General features: G+C 51.1%; 10 protein-coding genes across 10 annotated transcripts; 2 read left to right on the forward strand and 8 right to left on the reverse strand.

Moving 5' to 3' along the window:
- Positions 1-909: 909 nt before the first annotated feature.
- Positions 910-1,077, reverse strand: COCCADRAFT_104519 (uncharacterized protein; the record flags this gene model as incomplete). Its single annotated transcript, XM_007717315.1, has 1 exon — positions 910-1,077. A coding segment is annotated over one exon (168 nt), but the record flags the coding sequence as incomplete, so codon positions are not given.
- Positions 1,078-1,186: 109 nt separating this feature from the next.
- On the reverse strand, positions 1,187-2,245 carry COCCADRAFT_7709 (uncharacterized protein; the record flags this gene model as incomplete). Its single annotated transcript, XM_007717306.1, has 1 exon — positions 1,187-2,245. One exon carries the CDS (start codon positions 2,243-2,245, stop codon positions 1,187-1,189), a length of 1,059 nt encoding a protein of 352 aa, XP_007715496.1.
- A 342-nt stretch (positions 2,246-2,587) lies between these two features.
- Positions 2,588-2,857, reverse strand: COCCADRAFT_104538 (uncharacterized protein; the record flags this gene model as incomplete). Its single annotated transcript, XM_007717316.1, has 1 exon — positions 2,588-2,857. The coding sequence occupies one exon, from the start codon at positions 2,855-2,857 to the stop codon at positions 2,588-2,590; it is 270 nt and encodes an 89-aa protein (XP_007715506.1).
- Positions 2,858-4,197: 1,340 nt separating this feature from the next.
- On the forward strand, positions 4,198-5,367 carry COCCADRAFT_104547 (uncharacterized protein; the record flags this gene model as incomplete). The annotated part of the gene is made up of 1 exon (XM_007717317.1): positions 4,198-5,367. The coding sequence occupies one exon, from the start codon at positions 4,198-4,200 to the stop codon at positions 5,365-5,367; it is 1,170 nt and encodes a 389-aa protein (XP_007715507.1).
- A 1,618-nt stretch (positions 5,368-6,985) lies between these two features.
- Positions 6,986-8,404, reverse strand: COCCADRAFT_39537 (uncharacterized protein; the record flags this gene model as incomplete). Its single annotated transcript, XM_007717318.1, has 4 exons — positions 6,986-7,147; positions 7,286-7,810; positions 7,966-8,169; positions 8,291-8,404. The coding sequence occupies 4 exons, from the start codon at positions 8,402-8,404 to the stop codon at positions 6,986-6,988; spliced, it is 1,005 nt and encodes a 334-aa protein (XP_007715508.1).
- Positions 8,405-9,191: 787 nt separating this feature from the next.
- On the reverse strand, positions 9,192-10,743 carry COCCADRAFT_7711 (uncharacterized protein; the record flags this gene model as incomplete). Its single annotated transcript, XM_007717307.1, has 3 exons — positions 9,192-9,319; positions 9,377-9,505; positions 9,561-10,743. 3 exons carry the CDS (start codon positions 10,741-10,743, stop codon positions 9,192-9,194), a joined length of 1,440 nt encoding a protein of 479 aa, XP_007715497.1.
- A 1,002-nt stretch (positions 10,744-11,745) lies between these two features.
- COCCADRAFT_39539 (uncharacterized protein) lies at positions 11,746-15,179 on the reverse strand (the record flags this gene model as incomplete). The annotated part of the gene is made up of 8 exons (XM_007717319.1): positions 11,746-13,518; positions 13,567-13,608; positions 13,660-13,753; positions 13,800-14,081; positions 14,133-14,236; positions 14,291-14,373; positions 14,426-14,560; positions 14,612-15,179. 8 exons carry the CDS (start codon positions 15,177-15,179, stop codon positions 11,746-11,748), a joined length of 3,081 nt encoding a protein of 1,026 aa, XP_007715509.1.
- Positions 15,180-15,882: 703 nt separating this feature from the next.
- Positions 15,883-16,527, reverse strand: COCCADRAFT_104532 (uncharacterized protein; the record flags this gene model as incomplete). The annotated part of the gene is made up of 1 exon (XM_007717320.1): positions 15,883-16,527. A coding segment is annotated over one exon (645 nt), but the record flags the coding sequence as incomplete, so codon positions are not given.
- An 864-nt stretch (positions 16,528-17,391) lies between these two features.
- On the reverse strand, positions 17,392-17,649 carry COCCADRAFT_104553 (uncharacterized protein; the record flags this gene model as incomplete). The annotated part of the gene is made up of 1 exon (XM_007717321.1): positions 17,392-17,649. A coding segment is annotated over one exon (258 nt), but the record flags the coding sequence as incomplete, so codon positions are not given.
- Positions 17,650-18,266: 617 nt separating this feature from the next.
- On the forward strand, positions 18,267-18,521 carry COCCADRAFT_104542 (uncharacterized protein; the record flags this gene model as incomplete). Its single annotated transcript, XM_007717322.1, has 1 exon — positions 18,267-18,521. The coding sequence occupies one exon, from the start codon at positions 18,267-18,269 to the stop codon at positions 18,519-18,521; it is 255 nt and encodes an 84-aa protein (XP_007715512.1).
- Between the last annotated feature and the right edge of the window lie 241 nt (positions 18,522-18,762).

Raw genomic sequence — 18,762 nt, forward strand, 5'->3', positions numbered from 1 at the left:
TGTGACACCAAAGGTATCAGTTGTGGCTCATGTATCGGTCCTTCCTAGGGTGGGCTTGGCGATCAGCCCTGATTGGCTGAGATCACAGAATCCGGGTACTCGAGAACACCCGGATTCTGTCCACCACCTNAGATATACCCGTATTCTGACAGAACCACAAAACTTCACTGAAATACAGTGCAATTCTCACGTGCCTTTCGCCCTTGTAAATGTCCGATAAATGTCTGGAAGGGATTACCCTTTCAAGGTGAGCCAGGATCAAACCTGCACGTCTCTACCAGAACACCGGTACCTGCTGCAATCGGTTAGTGCCTCAATAGAAGGCTGCCACCGAAGCAGTAGAATGGCCAAGGGCCTACTACATAGATTGCCCTTGGGCGCACTTCTATTATGATCGTCGTGCGGTTCATGCATTAAGATGCTTATTTGCGCCTACATCCAACGTCGGTTGTAGATATTGAGAGATAGGGGTTGGAATTGCGCCTTCCTACAAGCGAAGTTGGGGGCGAGATAACTTGTTGAATTGTTGAAGCGAGCAGTCTCGCTATCGAGCGATCCTTTTTTTCAATAGACTTGGATATGCATGTCCTGTTCCTGGCGGATTTCGCTTAGCTGCTTACTAAATAGTGGTGTCAAGAAGGTGAATGTAGTTGAAACGTCCTGTTTGCAGGTTCAAGTGCCGTCTAAATGGGGACACTGAACTGTATATTCTTGTATAAACAGGCAGACAGAATAAGAGCCTAACATTATTCTGCACGTTTGCACGTTGTTGGCAGGGCACTTGGTTCATGCCCGACAATCTAATCATGTCCTTCCGATACTTGTCTTCTGATGTGGGCACTTGAGTGGAAACCCCACTGTCCTACAAATGTCCAGTTTAATTTTGCGCATGTATGTGGTATGATAAAGTTATGAAAATAGATTAGTTAAAAAAATGGCAGATTTTTCATCAATATGTTGATTAAATTTGCCATATAGTATGACTCGACAGATTAGGTTCGGTGGCACTGGAAACGGATAGGCATTACGTGAAGCGGTGAACTTGCGTTGAAGTGTGTAAACATGGAAGAGAGGTGCAATCTTCCACACAGAACATAATAATGCCAATCGGATTCTAAGACAATAACCGAGGTGACGTGGTAACAATACGAGGAGTATACGTCGGGCATGTTAATTGTCCGCGGCTTTAAAGAAACTTGACCGGGTCTTTTCTAGATCGGTCAACTTTGAGATCGAAAACGTCGAGTCGTTGATAGCCTCCAACAACATCATGGTACTGTTTTCCTTCGATGCAGTCTTCCAGTCGCATATCGGCGTACAGTATATCTTCTTCAGACTGGAGCGCATCTGCATTTTGTTTTTGTGAGTCTTTGTAGATGAAACTAGGAAGTGGAGCGCCGGTAGGGTCCAGGAAGAACGTGGCAGCTCGTGGCATAGCATGCAAAGTCTCGGTTACCACATCGGGCTGACTCGCGCCATCGACAATTGTCTCAATAGCATCTTCTCCCAGGTGTCCGGAACATGCAACGCCGAAGCACTTGGCTTCGAAGCAATGCGCTGCTGCGCGTGTCCTGTTAGCCGCCAAATTATCGTAGTTAGCTCCACGTGTGCTGGCCTGATGGACGCCACTTTCGGCGCTCGGTGGGATTTTTTGCAATGTTCGCGTCGGCCAAATTGCGGGCCAGGTAGAGATGTGCACTTGTTCAGCTTGTGCAATCATAGAATACCTTGCAAGTGCGTTTGTATTTTCGCCACATATGAGGGTGCCAATTCGCCCAAACTGCGTGCTAGCAACGCGTAACCCATGACCATCTCCAGGGCTCCAGGTCAATTTCTCAAAGAAAGTCGGAACAAGCTTTCGGTGGTGTACAAGCACCTCGCCCTCAGTCCCGATGATCAGGTTCGAGTTGTAGAGGCAGCCGTTGCTATGGCGGGACTTTTCGCTGAAGCCGATGCTGACCAATACACCGCTTGATCGTGCAGCCTCGCGAATCGCTTCTAATTCATCACCATCCGCATAGACTGACTCTTGCACCATACGCTGGAATAGCCAGTGATTATCGGTCGGTGGTCTCAATGAGCTCCAGATTGGGAAAGCAGATATGTAGGTTTCGGGGAAAACGACCAAGTTGGCCTTGTTCGAGGCCGCCTGCTTAACGAGGGCTATGGCCTTGTCTGTTGTCCGACGCGCATTCAGAAAAACTGGAGATGCATGGCATGCAGCCACGCGGAGGATGCTTGCCATTATGCGTGGTGTTATGGCGATGCGAACACGGTGGTGTTGGCGAACATATGATCTAATAAATGCCCCTGCGTCTGATTAGGCGTGCCTCCCCGCATTCTTGCAGAAAACCCGTGTTTGTGAACGTCCCTCATTTTACTGTTACAATGCTTTTCTCAGTCTTCTCAACGTCTCCCATAGTAAGACTGGCGAGGAAAAAAGACAAGCCGGAAGATGCGGATCATTTGACAAGCGCGTGGGACGACTTAAGTGCAACTGACTTGAGGTACATTGCTCGGCCAAATTGACGTCGGAAAAAAATACAGGGTACTTAGCCGCACCTGGCGGCCACATTCTGTTATTGTACTATGCGTTAACGCCACAAAAGTAAGTATTTGTCCCAATCCGACCAGGGTCATCCGGTAAAGGCAGGTCGGATACGAGAAGTGTTGCCACACGGCGGTTCCGGATAGTCCAGGAACGGTGCAGAGGTGAACATGTAGTACGCAGAGTTACATGTTCGATGAGGACATATCTCGGCGGATGATGTGGAGAAGCGGAAGGCAGACTCCCGATGTTTCTAGGCTGGTTTTGACAAATCCTCCGTACCACTGCAGAGTTCCCTGCGCCATGCATGTTGACGTCGCTCGGAGGTGTTTATGTTTTTCAACAGTGTACTCGCGATATCTGTGTAAGATGCTGAAGGAGAAGCAGCTGGCCAGGCGGCCGCATGGGCGTGCTTTGGTTGGAAAAGAGTGCTGACATATGCGGGGTGCCAAGAATTGTAACATCTCCCGCTCGCTTCGACTCGTTACTCGTAACCTACCAAGCTGTCCTTCATAATGTGTAAAACCCTTCAGCCCAAACGCTCGGCCGGACCAGCTGCGACTTTTTTTTGCTGACAGGTGGATGACGAACCTCCGCCTCCGAGCTAGGAACCCACGCGATGATAGCGCTCAAAGCCGACTAGGCTTTACCTCGGACACAGCTGCTGTTTGCAGTGACTACATTATCTGATTCACACCAGGTAAATGCGGCTCAGTTTCTGAAACAGCAGATACCGCCCGTCCAACCAAATAGTCGCCGCTGCGCTACATCTTGCCCATTTGCATGAAACGAACCGCTTGAACTTGCGACTGTGCGCAAGTAGTTGGCGTCTTGTGCTCTGCACTGCCTGCATAGCACCCTACTACTCACCGACATACTTTGCTTGTTCATACGTACGCGCATCCCGCAAAACCCATCGAATCGATTTTGTAGCGCACGGCGCATAACGGCCGTTTATCGCTTGGTTGTGGAGTCAAGCAGGAAGGAAGATTAGATGGGATTGAGGCCGGAGCAAGTGACGCTTTCGTCGCGCTCCGTCCACACCCCGGCCCAGCAATCTCGACATTTGCGCAATGTTTTTACCCAAGCGGACCAATCATCCCCGCATCGTGGCGCCGTTCCGCTGGAGACCAACTTTTGGGGTGGATCTCCCGCGTGCCTGGACTGACAGACCTGTCATAAGCGTCTTCGGACCGATGCCGTTGCAGCCCTCTGGGGCAGCTAATTCATGCTAAACACGAGCGTGGATGCAGCTGCCTCTGGAACATCTTGGCAGCTCCCATGGGAGATAACCTTGTCCACCTTCAGACTTTGGTCAGGACCGCTAACATGGACAAACACCTTGACGGCCCTTCTAGGATGACGCACATATTGGTTTCAAAACGCTATCTTGGCAGACTATACCACTTGCACCAATTTATGGCACACACATGATGAAGAGACAGGGATCGGACCAAGATATGGGATGCAGCCTGTTATCCGGTACATGCAACCCAGTCGAGCCTTTTTTTCTCAGTCGCCCCTGCAATAATCTTACCGACTTGGAGGCCTATGTGATGAAATATAAATGTCTTGAGCCTGCTTCCACTTAGCCACTACCTCACAGTTAATCACCAACTCTCTCACACTCACTGACTTCATCGCCCACGATGCGTTTTTCATTCATTACCTTTGCTACTTGCGCTCTTGCTGCCGCGCCCTTCTTGGAGGAACCTGATACTGGCATTGACCAGCAACTTGCTGCCTTCGTTGCTAATAAAACCGTCCCTCCTCTCAAGTCCCTCGTCGGACTGCCTGATTTCCAATGGGTCGGTCGTAACTTCATGAACGTCTCGTCCTATACATACTACCGCAACGGTGCTGCTGGCGAGTGGTCTTACCGCAACAACCTTGAAGTCTTTGCTCGCTTCCGACTTCGCCCACGTGTTCTACGCGATATCACCAACGTTGCAGCCTCCATTCCAACAACCATCCTTGGTTACAACTTCTCGGCTCCCTTCTTCATCTCCCCATGTGCTCGTGGTGGATATGCCAATGATGAAGGTGAGGTCGGTCTTGTCCAGGGTGCCGCTAAGGCCAACATCCTCTACATGGCCTCGCTCTTCTCATCAAAGACCATGGAAGAAATCTACGCTGCTCGCCCCAACGGCTCTGAGCAAGTTCTCTTCCAACAGGTTTACTTGACCGAAGACATGTCAGCTACCGTGAAGCTGTTCAAGAATATTGAGAAGGTGGGGGCCAAGGCTATTGTCCTTACCGTCGACTCCCCTGGTGATGGTATCAGGCACCGTGCTGCACGCTACAGTGTCGGATCCGCAGATTCATCCCTCAGCCTTCTCACCTGGGACCTTTACCACAAACTCAGCAACCTCACTTCTCTTCCCATCATCCCCAAGGGTATCCAGACTGTCGAGGACGCTGAGGAGGCCATCAAGAACGGCGTCAAGGCTATCTTCCTCTCCAACCACGGCGGTCGTCAAGTCGACACCTCGCCCTCTTCCCTCCAAGTTGCGCTTGAGATCTACAAGAAGGACCCTTCAATCTTCAACAAGATCGAGGTCTATGCTGATGGTGGTGTCCGCTACGGCACTGATATCCTGAAGCTCCTTTCTCTCGGCGTAAAGGCCGTCGGTGTTGGCAGGCCTTTCATGTTCGCCAACATCTACGGAGCTGAGGGTGTCGCTAGGGCCGCCGAGCTGCTCAGGTACGAGCTTCTCAACGACGCTGCCAACACTGGTATCGCCGATATCAAGAAGATCGGCCCCGAGTACGTTAACTGGAAGGCCTCCAGCATCTGGGTCGGCAGCGACGAGCTCTAGATTGCCTGATATTTGGAAGATACCCCCCCTTCACTTCTTGAATGTACATATATACATGTTTTCTTTTCCAGGTGCATGTACATAATTTTTGCATATAGATTACCCCAACAAACTTTGTTCTTTACCTCTGAACCTGAAATCCTTCACACCAATTCATTCAATTAGTGACGACAATGATGATGACGAAATGCGAAACAAGAAATGAAAATTACCAAGGCCTTACCAATCACTTACGCAACTTTTCACCCCCCGCAAGTCTGGCATTGCATAGGCCAAGCTCCAGTGACATTTTTCCTGTCAGACGGGCCGAGACGCGAGGCTGTCCTTACTACATGGCGGAAAACCTGAACACGGATGCCCTCGGAGCCGAGAAAAACACCGAAAATTGAAAGTCGAACGACTATCAAGTACAACGGTCTTTCGATAACTATACCTAGCTAATAGTACGCTGGATAAAATAAAATACAGCGCATCTGTTTTGGCGACGCTAATAATGCGAATTACTATCAAGTTCGCGCGTCTCTCATGCCGGTCCGAGAGATCGTCAATCAAAGAAACTTTTCCTCTTTAGCGACAAACAGTGCAGCAAAAGAGCACGGCCACTTGATGCATCGGAAGAAAAGAAAAAACAACAACGCAAAAAGCAAGCCACGCCAATAAAAAAGCCCAGAGTGTTTTTCCGAAGTCTCGGATGCGGGGAAATATGATCTGTGTTGTTGCTTACTTTCAGATAGTTCCGTACCAAGTTATACACACACACACCGTATGTGGTTGGTGCGCCGGCAAGACTAGTGGATTGCCCAGATATCTTGGGATGCAGAACGGCATGCTGGTGTTACGCGTTCATTGCTTGGAAGAGGGCGGATGAGTGCAGGGTTTTCTCTGGGGGCTGTGAAGGACGAAGATAGAATGCAGTGACGTCAGTGCATCGACTTGGGGGACTGGGGGACGAATTACGTGAATCGCTGTAGGACAGGGAGGAGAGGGCTGTGCTGGTGTATGTACCGAATACGCCGGGAATCACTAACTTTCTTTCCACAGTTACTCCGTCGGGGGTTTTATCGTACCGTACTCTTGTGTGCCACAGCATCGGATGAGGACTAAAGAGGAGGAAAGAGCGACGCTAGTGTTGGAATGAAAGACAATGCCAGGCCAGGAGATGGTGTAGTAAGTTACGTTAGAGTACCGCTGCAAAGCTGATGGTACAAGAGAAAGGGAGACTAAGAATGCTATCGTAGGAGCTAGTGTAGGTACTGCGAGATCAAAAGAAAAACGAACATATGGCAAGAGATTTTTCGAAGGATAGAATGGATGGTAGTTCCAACCACTGACTCCGGTACGGCAGTGAAATAGCTCGAAGAGCGGCATTTAGAGAAACACTAGCGACCCAGCAACCAGGACCTTGGCGTATAGATGGATTGACGGGACTAGACAGCTGGTCAACCAGGAACCTAAACAAAAATACACACTAATGATCCGACATGGCTCTTACCGAAGAGCAACAAATTTTGATAGTACATGAAGTATCGTGCGCTGTACCTGCATCCTCGCATCGCCGCTACTCCCTCTAGCATAGGAAAAGAAAACATACCCATTCCTCCTTCTAACAAAAAAAAGCTCAATCATACCCAGCAGGAAATAAACCCCAAGGCCCCGCTTCGCGATGCTCCTCGCGCTCAACCCCATCATGCTCAACATGCACATAGTGATAGACCCAAAACGAGCAGTATACAAACGCTGCAAGCCCAGCCCCAAACGCCGTAAGGTACATGACCGCGATCTGCTCCCCCCACACAACGATTAGCTTTGAACTTTCCTTTTCCCTTCTTCTACTCTTATTCCCACCCGGAACAGCAAAAGTAGCAAACAGAAAACAAAAGACGGGGAAGTAAAGAAATCTGTAGTGTAGCATACGTACATTCCACCCTTCATCCCCCCACGCTCCCTTCTTGTCCCCCCTGAGAATAGGTAAACCAACCAAAACCGTCAAGCCAGCTAGAAAAGCGCAGACAGAATACGACATGAACATCAGCGGGGCTTGCCATGTAAACACCATCTTACGCCGAGGCACATAAACCTTTGCACCTGCATCTTCTTTCCTCATCACGGGTGAGAGAAGCAAAGGCATATACCTCTGCATTGCTTCATCATGCACTCTACCCGCATTACCACCACCACCGTTACCAGGTGTGGAGGCGGCAGCAGCAGCAGCAGCAGCAGCGGAGACAGCTGGGAACTGCGACGAGTGTTGAAAATGAGCGGAAGCGGGTGTATACCTCACCGGCCCCAACAAATTCAACACGGTAATCTCGGACGCGGACAGCAAAATGCCCAAAATCGACAGGATCAAGCTTGTGTGCCAGAAGCCTGGGGTGAGCCAGTGTGCGGTTGAGAGTGTGGGCCAGGAGAAGGCGCCGATTACTGCCGCGGCGAGGACGGTGCACTGGCGATATTGTCAGATCATGAAGAGAGAAAAATGGGTAAGTAGTAAAGTTTTTTTTTTTAAAAAAAAATCTTGGGTGAAGTCGGTTTAGGAGGTGGGTGAGATGTTGCGGGACCAGATGAATGGTGGTGAGGAAAACAGAGAGGAGGACTTACAGAGATAGTAGTGAATTGAAGTTCACTCAGTTTTCTGGTGCGCCAACTCGATAACGTGGAGAGAAGTTTTTTCGTGTCGGGGTTGGGGGATGAAGCGAGGGAGGCGAGGTTGCGGAGGGGATTGGTGGTGTTGAAGTGGTAGAGACGGTAGTATGGCAGTGTTGCTAAGCGAATTATGAGGGTTTCTATCGCGTTCAATACGCGCTGCGTGTAGAGAGTTAGTGATTACCGTCTCTCTTTTTTTTCTTGATTTATTGGCGGTGTTCTAGATTAGTGATGGAAGATGGGTGGGTGTTCGTTGCCAAGGGAGCGTTCGCATGCTTACTTGTAGAACCTGTGTAATAACTCCTATGGCACTTGCCAGTGTCGCGAAGTCCAGCGCAGGCGACATACGAGAGCTTGTTTCTTGGGTACTTGGCAGTGGTAGTTTACCAGCCATCTGTCGATGCTGCTGTGCTGATTTTGCGTCACAGGTGTAGTGGTATGAACGCGAGACAGTAACGACGTGGGCGGCGAAGTGTCATGATGGCGGCCTGAAAGCTGGGCTACTGCAAAGTTACAGGTTACCGTGGGGCGAGACAATGGGCTATGTACATATAAGGCCGATGTGGCTGAGGTACGATTGGCTACTTTTCAGCCTCGCTGCTTAAATAGGCACAGCTAAAGTGCGGCTGAGTCGATGTTCGCTTATCCATGTCGGAGGCTTAGAGGAAGGCTTAAAAGGACTGATCAGAGGGATGCGGAGCTTAGGAAAAGCCTTGCCTCTAGTACATAGCCACTTAACTTTGAAAGGGCTTCTTTTTCGGTAGTACAGCATCAGATTCACTATAGTCAGTACGATGTTCGTGGAACTATTCAGTCCGTAACTGAGGATTCACGGAACATGATAGAAGTACATGAGGTCCATCAACAATGGGAGTTTGAAATATCGGAGAGAGAAACTATGAGCCTTCATGTGCGATAATGAAGACACAATCTTTGGTTTGAAGGAATGATTATTGACTCGGTTGTTCAAACCTCACGATAAAACCAGGCTACTTCCCAAACTTTCAGCACGTACGAACTCTCATGGTAGCAATATCGATTATTGTTCATCCTCTCGAAATATAGAATGCAGACAAGGGTATTTACATAGAAGTCAACTCATCATATCAGGCTCTCCGCCGAGCCCTTAAAAACGCCACATCGCCACATCATTTCAACATCACTTTCGTCAACATCGCACCTTAGTTAACTCCAACGGCAATGGCAGCAAGTGCCCAATCCATGAAACCAGCATTGGTGTCAAGGATATTCTGGTTGAACTCGGTGAGAGTGGGGTAAAAGTTGGTCGCGTATCCAAACTCCATGGTGACTAAAAGCGTGCAATGTCAGTATGCATACACTGCAAGGTAGAATAATCAAAACTTACAGCCAAAAACCTTGTTAGCACCGGACTTGGCGTAGACACGGCTGGCGGCGTAATCATCCGAGGCACCAGAAGTGGCGTAGAGACCAACGGACTGCATGGATGAGTATGAACGTCCACCTACAGCGGCCACTAAATACAAATGTCAGTTCGGATATTATATGAAAGTTCTCAAGGGTCAACTTACTAGCAGCAGCCGTCTTGGAGGCAACGCTCTTGATGCCAGTGACATCGGCAGAGGGCATGTACTCCTTGTATGTGGAGTCGCCGATACGACCTCTCTTTCCGTCGTAAGCACTGTTCAAGAAGTTCATAGCGGTGTTTGTGGACTGCGTCTCGTCATCACCCCAGTTGTATAGGATGTCACCAGTAGCAGAGTGGATATCCATGAACCACCTGATCTTAGGGAAGCTGTCGTAGATGCTGACGTGGTTCTTGGTCTCGGGCTCAGATGCGGCAGCAGTGCCGTAGAAAGCCTCCGAGCTGGGCGAGGTGGAAGCAGGCGAGGTGGAGGGGTCGAAGAACTTCTTGAAGTTCCAGAGGAAGTCAAAGTTGCGGTTGAGATCGACACCAACGGATGCGCCGCTTGTGCCGGAACGAGTGTTTCGGTTCTTGCGCCAGAGGGAGCCAGAGGATTGATCGTAGGCAACTCCATCAGGGTTGACGAGAGGGAAGAAGACAATACCAGCAGCGAGGACGCTCTTGACCTGGGCGTTGGTGTATGTCTTCCTGCCGTATGTAAGGCCGGTTCCGGCCTTGTTGGCAGCAAGCAAGTCAGAGATCCAGTAAATAAGCTGATCGGGACCACCTCGCTCACGGGCGTGCATGCCAGCGCTGAGGTAGAGCTTGTACTGCGACTTGTCTGTACCAGCACCAACGTATCCAGCGGTCTGTGTAGCGCCCTGGAAAGTCTTGTATGGCAGAGTAACGGTATTGATACCATAGCCATTAACGAGACCCTTGATTGCCGAGTTGATCTCGGTAGGGGTCATGATGGAGCTGACTGTTGATCCCGCAGCTTTGGTTCCAAGACCAGATGGTGTAACAGCACCACCTTGCCACCTGTCACCAGTGCCAATTGGTGCGTCAGCAGCCCTCTTGGTGAGGTCGCGTCGGTGGAGAGAGATCTCTCCCGAGTTCTCATATTCCCTTTCTAGGTGGGCAATTTGCTCCTCGGTCAGGAGAGCATGAAGCTCAAAGTGGCCGTCCTCATGCGGGACAGCCTTTGGTCGGCAGCCCAGATCGTATGTGCCGTTGTTGACAATGTCGAGGAAGTGGGAAGGGCTGGGTGCCTTGAAGTGAACGGGAAGAAGGCTGCCAAGTACAGTCGTACCCTGGAGAATCAGGGCTGCGGCGAGAGAGTACTTCATCTTGAGATGTGTTTGGAAAAAGAATGAGGGATGTGAAAGCGAAAGCACGAAGTAGCTCTGGCGGACTGGTTATTGCACCCAGGAAGCCGCCTTATACATTCTGTGCAGCCCCATAGCATGACGAGCGACCTTCTTCTAACGGCTGTGATAATACATCGTTAAGCCTAGTTGCGTCGGCGTGGGGATGGGGTGGCAAGTCCGTGATTGGGCGGCTTTGCGAATTGGCTGGGGGCGCTAGCAACATCTCCTTCTTCTTTGGTCAATCCTCCGTATGCTTCTCCTTATGCACCTGCCCGGGAGGATCAAGTAGATCGTACTGTGCATCGTGACCAGGGCTGGCCTGCCTGTATGAGCTGCTTTGTTTGATAAGATAGATTGGAGGGCGACCCAAAAGCAAATGTTTCGGGGCAAAGCTTGAATGGTGATGCGCAGCTGCTAACGCATAGGGCGGTTGTCTGCGACTTGGCGTTCCAATCGAGTGACGCCATAGTCGAGCAGCCTTTATAGGTTAATGCGAAGAAGCCGCCGAAGTGGTTTTCATGATACGTCGTCGCCTAAGATGACGCCGAACCAAGAAAAGGAACTGCGGAGCAGCCCATGTGAATGGAAGGTGTCTCCAGCTGGGCAGCCTCAGGGGCACCGGCGCATCCGACGCTCGATTCCTTTCTTTTTTTCTCAGCGACGCAGGCTCGGGCATGTCGATGGCATGTGGAAATCATGCGCACCTAAGGCAAGTGGTAGGTAACGGTCATGCTGCGAGTTGGAGTGCGTGTCGGACTGCCAAGCTGCCAAGACTGCTCACGTGTCTAGCAGTAGCGGAGAACACCGCCGGGTTACTGCTCGTTGTGCTTACACCTTCGCAAAGAGGCAACGTGCAAAGACTACCGTGGACATGGAACATCATTCATTCAATATGTACATACATGCAACTCATAACATCATGACTCGGAAATCGTCAAGTCGTGTGCGTCGTCTCGTCTAGCGCGTAGGCCCAATGCAAGCCTAAGAATCAAATATCGCCCCGTACGCCGGTATCCCCCTCTTCTCCATGTCAAACACAATCTGTTGTGTGAACCGTTTGTTGCTAATCACTAGCACCGCCTCCGCCCCACTCTCCTTGTAAAGGTTATACGTCAACAGACTCATATCCGGCTTTCCAGACATGCGCGTGTTATGAATGACAGCCTTGGGGTCCTTCTGGAGTACATCCTCGACCATCGCCTTTCCAAACGTTGCCTCGTGGTTGGGCGCTGTCCAGAGAATGCGCATGGCGATGTGCTTGTACGGAAAAATAGAAAGACACGGGCCGATGCCGGACCCCGTCGCTACCACAACCACACTCTTGAACAGTGTTGCGATACGGAGCACTCCCGAAGTGGGGATTCCGCGTCTCCATACATGCGTTGGCGCAGTGTCGATCATATGTCCTGTGAAATCGCCAGCTCGACTAACAATCACAGAGTATCCGCCGTTATTCGGTCCATTGGTAATCGTTGCAAAGCCATGCCAGTCTCCAAGTGGGTGTTGCGCAAGACGGACGCCTTTGCCTGGTCCGAGATTCGAGTTAAAATGTAACCGGATGGCATGAGAAGAGAGGACTTCAGGTATGACAGGAACTCGTCGGAGAAATAGCCATGGGAAGATAATCGCGCAGGTAGCGATTGCGATGAGCCATAGCGACGGATTCCTGAGGTAGGCCTCTGACGTCGAGTATCCTATTTGATGACCCATATCTGCGGTAGACAGTCCGATGAGCACCCAGTAGAGGATGAGTACTGTCCATCCACCAAACCGATGCAAGCCTTCCCATAAATCGTGGTACCGGTTCCGGAGATACGGGTGCGACATCGCGGTCATTGTAAGAAGCAAGGACATGATGAAGTAGGACAGTACCGCCGGCGCTACTGAGATGGCTCTTTCATCCACACTCTTTGCCATCTCCAAGCTCGCACCGATGACGAATATGACGAACCATATAAGCGCAGCAATAGCGCATCCCACGTGGATACCACCAATGTGGAAAACATTTGCGCATATGCACCGTATCCAAAGAGGCATCCATGTGGGGACCGATGAAAAAACTTTGAACAACAGGTTGATGACTGGCTCTGATCGGATCAAGATCGCAGCGCAGAGGTTCGCCGCAGTTGCGTTTGCGACCGCGGAGAGTGGGTATGTATGTTGCTTGATGTTGTCGTAAAGAAGCCAGCATGCGACTCCGATGTTGGTGAGGACGACGGGAAGGAGTAACCAGCGATATGCAATCAAGCCGCGATGTCGTACCCAGGCGTGTGTTCTCGACAATGTGGGTTGCGGCAACGCAGTTAGTGTCTCGTATGGCTCCGGGCTTTCGGTTCCCGAACGACGCTCAACGCTCTTAGTTATGAAGCCCTTTTCGAGATCCATATCGCGGGATGAAGCCCGCGGGCTGTCATGTATGATGGCGGCAAGGGGAGCTTCGACCTTCCTAGGCTCATCTGAGACATCAACGCCTGAGTCCATTCGCATATGCCCCTTCTTTGTGGGTTCGACTTCTGCCTTGGGAGAACTTGTTGCTGCAGCCAGCGCTGTAAGTTGCGCCTTGTCGACTTTTCCGTTAGCGTTCAACGGCACGTCGTCAACGCGAAACCACCGTTCGGGCACGGAATAGTAAGGTAGTTGTTTTCGGAGGAACGCATCGAGTTCTCGCTCGTCGACAGGGATGGAAGATGCGTAGAAGCCATGAAGGACGCCATCGATGACCAAAGATGCACCTCGAGTGACTCCAGAAAATTGCTGAAGATTGTTAGCTAGTGGTATTGATCCGGGACAAGAGATCCTTACCTCGATAACGGAAGTAACACCGTCGAGTTCGACACGGAAGCCCTAGAAAGGTCAGCAAGATTCCTGGTGACATCGTTGTAGTCTTGAACAAACCTTGATCTTTACTTGGTCATCCATTCGTCCAAATGAGTCTAACGAGCCGTCGGCTCTCCAGCAAACAATGTTGCCAAAGTTGTACATCACGGAACTGCATACTTGTCAGCACATTCCAACATAGCCGACATCCCACTCACCCATCATTGGCGAATTTATCGAGCTGGAACTTCTCTGCGGTAGTCAAGGGCAAGTTGATGTAGCCTTTTGCTATACCCCTGCCCCCAACCCACAGTGTTCCTTTTTGCCCCACTGGCACGGGCTCTCCTCTATCATCAAGGACGTAACATGACACATTTGGTAGCGGCCGGCCGATGGACAAGTGCTCGCCTTTGACATGTTGATGTGAAGACAGCAAAAATGTCTCAGTGGAGCCAAGCAGGTTAAAGAATGATCTGCCTTGGGCCCAGTCATCAGCGAGACTAAGGATGTGTTAGTATACTCGCTGTTTCTAGCACGTGTGATGTACTCACGCCTGCGGACACGCCTCGCCTGCTACGGCGAGCACTTTGATGTTCGGAAAGCTTTGTTGGTCGTACTTGGACAGGATGGATGGGGTGCATATTAACGTGTCGATCTGCAAAGCTAGTTAGTTGAGTGTTGGCTAATTGTAGTAACTGTCTGCACCGACCTGTTTCAACGTCACCTCCCAGTCAGATCCTCGGAGGTATAATGTTCCTCCGTTCATCAAAGAGGCCAACATCTCCCATGCTCCTATACTCCGTTTAGAATAACGGGACCTTTTCTTAAGCCGTGAGTAACTTACCCATAGCAAAAGAGATGCTCAAGACCTGTCCAACCTTTGAGCCAACTGTGATTCCCAACTTTCCCGGCTCTGAAAGGAGAGCGCTAGTCTTGGTGCCGTGTTTGACATCGACGCCTTTAGGGACGCCAGTGCTCCCTTTGATGAATATTAGCGAGTGATCGATTCCGGACCTATGAGATTACTTACCTGATGTGTACATAGCGTAGAGACCATCTTCCGCGGTGACCTGAACACCCGGTCTCGAGGGAGAGTAGAAGGCTCCAGTGTTCATGTTCAATTCCAGAATGATAGCTTCTGGGCTCGCGAACTGCTTGACCTTATCCCAATACCTTGGAAGGCACAGGATGAACCTCGCCTCGGTATCTTCGAAGATGTGTTGCAGGGCCTGGTCGGAAGCAACACCCCCGTCGATTGGAACATACTGACAACCAGCTTTCAGGATCGCCAGGAAGCCGATAAGCATCTCTATCGATCTCTGAACGACGAGACATACTCGTTGTCTTGGCCGAAGGCCTGAGCTAATGAGATGATGTGCGAGACGGTTGGCAGCGAGGTCCAGCTGTAGGTAAGTAATGCTTTGACCTTGATGAACCGCGGCCACAACGGTAGGATGCTCGTCAACAATGCGCTCGAAGGCTTCGTGTACTGTCTCGGATGGGACAGTGAGTCTTGGGCCGTATCCAAATTTAGAGACCAGGGTCTGGTCTTCGAGAGAAAGACCAGACATATTGTGAAACATGTTTGGCTCCTGCATGTTACCGGCACGCAATGGAATGATATTCGGGGTACAAGGAGGTACTTAAAAGCCTGGTAGACTAGAGGGATAACGTCTGTTAAAAACGCGTGATCGTGCCGCAGGCTTAGCACCTGGGTGATGCGGTGTGGTAGCGCATGTCAAAAAACGGTGCGATATGCACCTATTGGCCCAAGGCATCAGGAAAATACATTATGTAGCAAAAATATCGATTACCGGATTGTGGTCTAGTCATTCTCGACAAACGCAGTGTGGCTGCGTCTCGGCTCTCGAGTGTTGCGTTCTTCATCAGTGCGTCTCTATGACCCCACCGCTTGCACCAACCTGGTGCTTATTCGTTGGGCTTCCCGTCCGGCTCACACATCAGTACAAGTACATGTAGAGGTGGCTGCTCTCGGCTTGAAGTGGGGTCGTCAAGCCTGGGTATGGCGACCCGACAGTCATCACCTGCAGTCTGCACGACAACACCGTGATGCTGCCGCCATGCCGCAATACCACATTAGGCTCGACGATCATCGAGCAGACGAATGGACTCGTTGGATTGTCATGTGCGCATGCGAGAAGAATTGAGTCCATGTCCATCGTTGTATCGTCAAACTGCCTGTTCGTGCCGGGTTTTTAATGAGTTCGATAACGGTGAACTGCCAACCTAGAAACTAGCTACTGAGATATTTAAAAGCTCGTTACTGATGCATCTCATAGATTAACTTTGCAAAGCTATGCATGAAATAACACAAGCAGACGATGGAATAGCGGGAAACTCTTCCGGAAGTGTGGACAGCTGGTCGATCCTGTGGAGAAGTTGTATTGCGCATACACACTTACACATACCTACCATATTTTTTCCAATACGTAGCTCGTGCATGACTGGTGACTTTTCCTCGGTATTTTCTACACTCGTCAACATGACGCCCAGGCCCAACTTGCTGTTCCTTCGGCTAAGTGGCTTGAATAGTACTGCGTTCATGGATGGCACTGGCTTCCGAATACAGGAGATGCGCCGGCCGAGGTGGTGGGTTCGTATCCAAGGCGGAACACTACGGCACACCATGCACGCACTGATTGTGGCTGGAAGCCTTGCCAGTCGACTTTTTACGTACGAATGTAGAAGAGTGTCAGGACAGGGTATGGCAGAATCTAAGCGGATACCCCGATCGATGTCGGGCTCGGTTCTGATGAGTCCAGTGTGTGGCTTTGGGCTAACTTGACTGCAGTCGCGCACCGAAGCAAAGGACGATGTAACTGCCAGCGGAGGCAGTGGCGAGTCTCCACACCGCACCCCGCTGCGTAGTTTAATCGTCGTCGTCTTCGGCGATGGTCGCTCGGCAAAGTGACGAGCTGCAAAGTAGCGGCCTCAAGCCAGGCATTTGCTTGCACCCGTTCGGCACGGCTCGCTTGTCACAAACAGGCGTAGGTAGGCGGCAGTAGTCGCCCGATCCTGCTGGTGTGCCACGCCAGATGGATGTGCATATGGACGGTGCATTTCTGGAAATTCTTGTTCGGCTTACTCACTTGGGCGTTGCTGGGTAAGCATCCACCAGTGGCAAGTGGAGGCCAAATGAGGCTTGAGGAGTAGCAGTGTGCGTGCTGCGCTGGCCGTGCAGCATCAGCATAGCGCTCGATCAACAACCCGAAGTCGTGCTTCTTGGGGCGTCACAAACGGCGGCAGCCGTGTACGCGAGTAGATTGAAAGTCCTGGGCGTCCGGAAGTGGCTTGGATTAGCGTGGTTGGATACTGTAGGCGGAAGCGTGCAAGCTAGCGGCGTGGGGAGCATCCTGCTAGGTGGACTAGTTGTTGGCTGGGGGTTTGCCGTGCAATAGGAGGACAGAGAGAGCATGTCCGTCGCCGAGGTCGGGTCCACGATGCTGTTTGTTGTGGTTGTAGCTACTGGTGCAGGGCCTGCGCAGTGCGGGTAGTACGATGTAGGATGTCGAGTCAGCCACTTGAGCTTAGCGGCTTGGCAGGGTCCCAGCCAGACACGTGTAGTGATAGCAGATCGAATGCCCACTCCAACTCCGCTAAAACTGCATCCCTCTGACGATCTGCAAATCCCGCAATATCCACTAGTTCGCATCAAGCATCACTAGGCAAGACCAGCCACTTTGATTCCTCAACCTGCGCCGGTCCGGAGCCCTGGGCTGGCTCTGCCTGGTGCTATCACGCCCACGTCCTGCCCTCCACGCATCCCACTCAGCGTCTTCTGCGCTTCCCCTACGTATCTATGTCTGTCAGCACATCAACATCAACAGGCGATCTCTTCGGTACGCTTGCTGTGCATTGCAACGGCCGTATGCTCCGAGTGCAAGCCATGCCTTCGGTCCCACATATACAGGCCCTAGGCCGGAGCTGAAAATCTTCCCATCCATTCACAGCTCCATCCCCGTCGTTGGAATAGTCGGTGAAGTCGACTGCCGGCCACGTGATAGCACGGCCTCGTACAATGACTTGTGTGCCTCCAGTTGCTCTGCCGTCCAAGGTATCACTACCCCGCTTTAGTGTGGACACTCTAGAACATGCGGCTCTTGGTTCAAACTCTATTTCCTATCGAGTGATGCCACCCACTTCGCGCGACGCAGAGGGACGTGTTGGCTTCTCATGAGCTAGACGCGCGACTATGATACACACAGTCCCCAGGTTCACACCCACTCGCAGATTCCTGCCAACTCGAGACACAATTGTGGACTTGGATCTACACATCTTTTCCGTCTTGAGTCCTTCACACATTCATTGCTCCCACCCCCTCCTCATGTCCGGGCTTTCTATGGTGGGTGTGCCGCCATCACGATATTGACCCGTCCGAATGGGTTAAGAGGAAGCTACTACGTGGGCCGTTATTGCGTGTCCATGCAGCAGTCCCGTCGCCACGAGATGAATGAGCAGCGACAGCCCTCGCAACACCTACGGCCTTTGTTCGGTAGTCCTCGTCTCGACATGCCAACAGGATCGGCGCAGTCAGGATGGCTGGTCAACCAAATGGCGGCTTTCCCGCATCTAGTCTGACGATCGCTGACTCCGTAGCAGCAGCTGTGTATGTATAAATTCTTGCTCTAAGCCACTGAAGCCTCTTACTGGCTTGAATTCATGGCATGGAGATAACAATACCTTTACACCCTCATCCTTCAGCTAGCCCCCATCCACGTCAACACGATCCGGATGCACGCGGACCCCGTGGGCTTGCGGCCAGGGTAACTTTCCGGTTTAGTGAAGAGGATGGCGACCACACTGCCCATTTTGCTCATTCGATGACCTATGGATATCCTTCTCCGTTCATCGGCAAAAGGTCTCTAGGAATAACGCCGTCTTGCCGTGAAGCAAACATGTACATAGAAATCCTATATTAGAAAAGACCGCCCGAGACTCTACCTTGTAAGGCCGAGCCGCGGCTGTGCAAGCGCCGGCGCGCCTTCGGTGTGAAAAGGTTCACAAAAAATATACTTCAATAATCAGATCCTTTAGAGAAAATCCAGTGGCTTGTCAAAGGTGAAAGTATGTACAGAATACGAGGAGTTGTCGGCAGTTGCTACTACTCAAGCACAACTAGTGGTGAGCATCAGCGCGGACATGACCTGTGGCTGCATGTGC

This window comes from Bipolaris zeicola, assembly GCF_000523435.1.
Source record: "Bipolaris zeicola 26-R-13 unplaced genomic scaffold scaffold_174, whole genome shotgun sequence".
NCBI classification, from domain to species: Eukaryota; Fungi; Ascomycota; class Dothideomycetes; order Pleosporales; family Pleosporaceae; genus Bipolaris; species Bipolaris zeicola.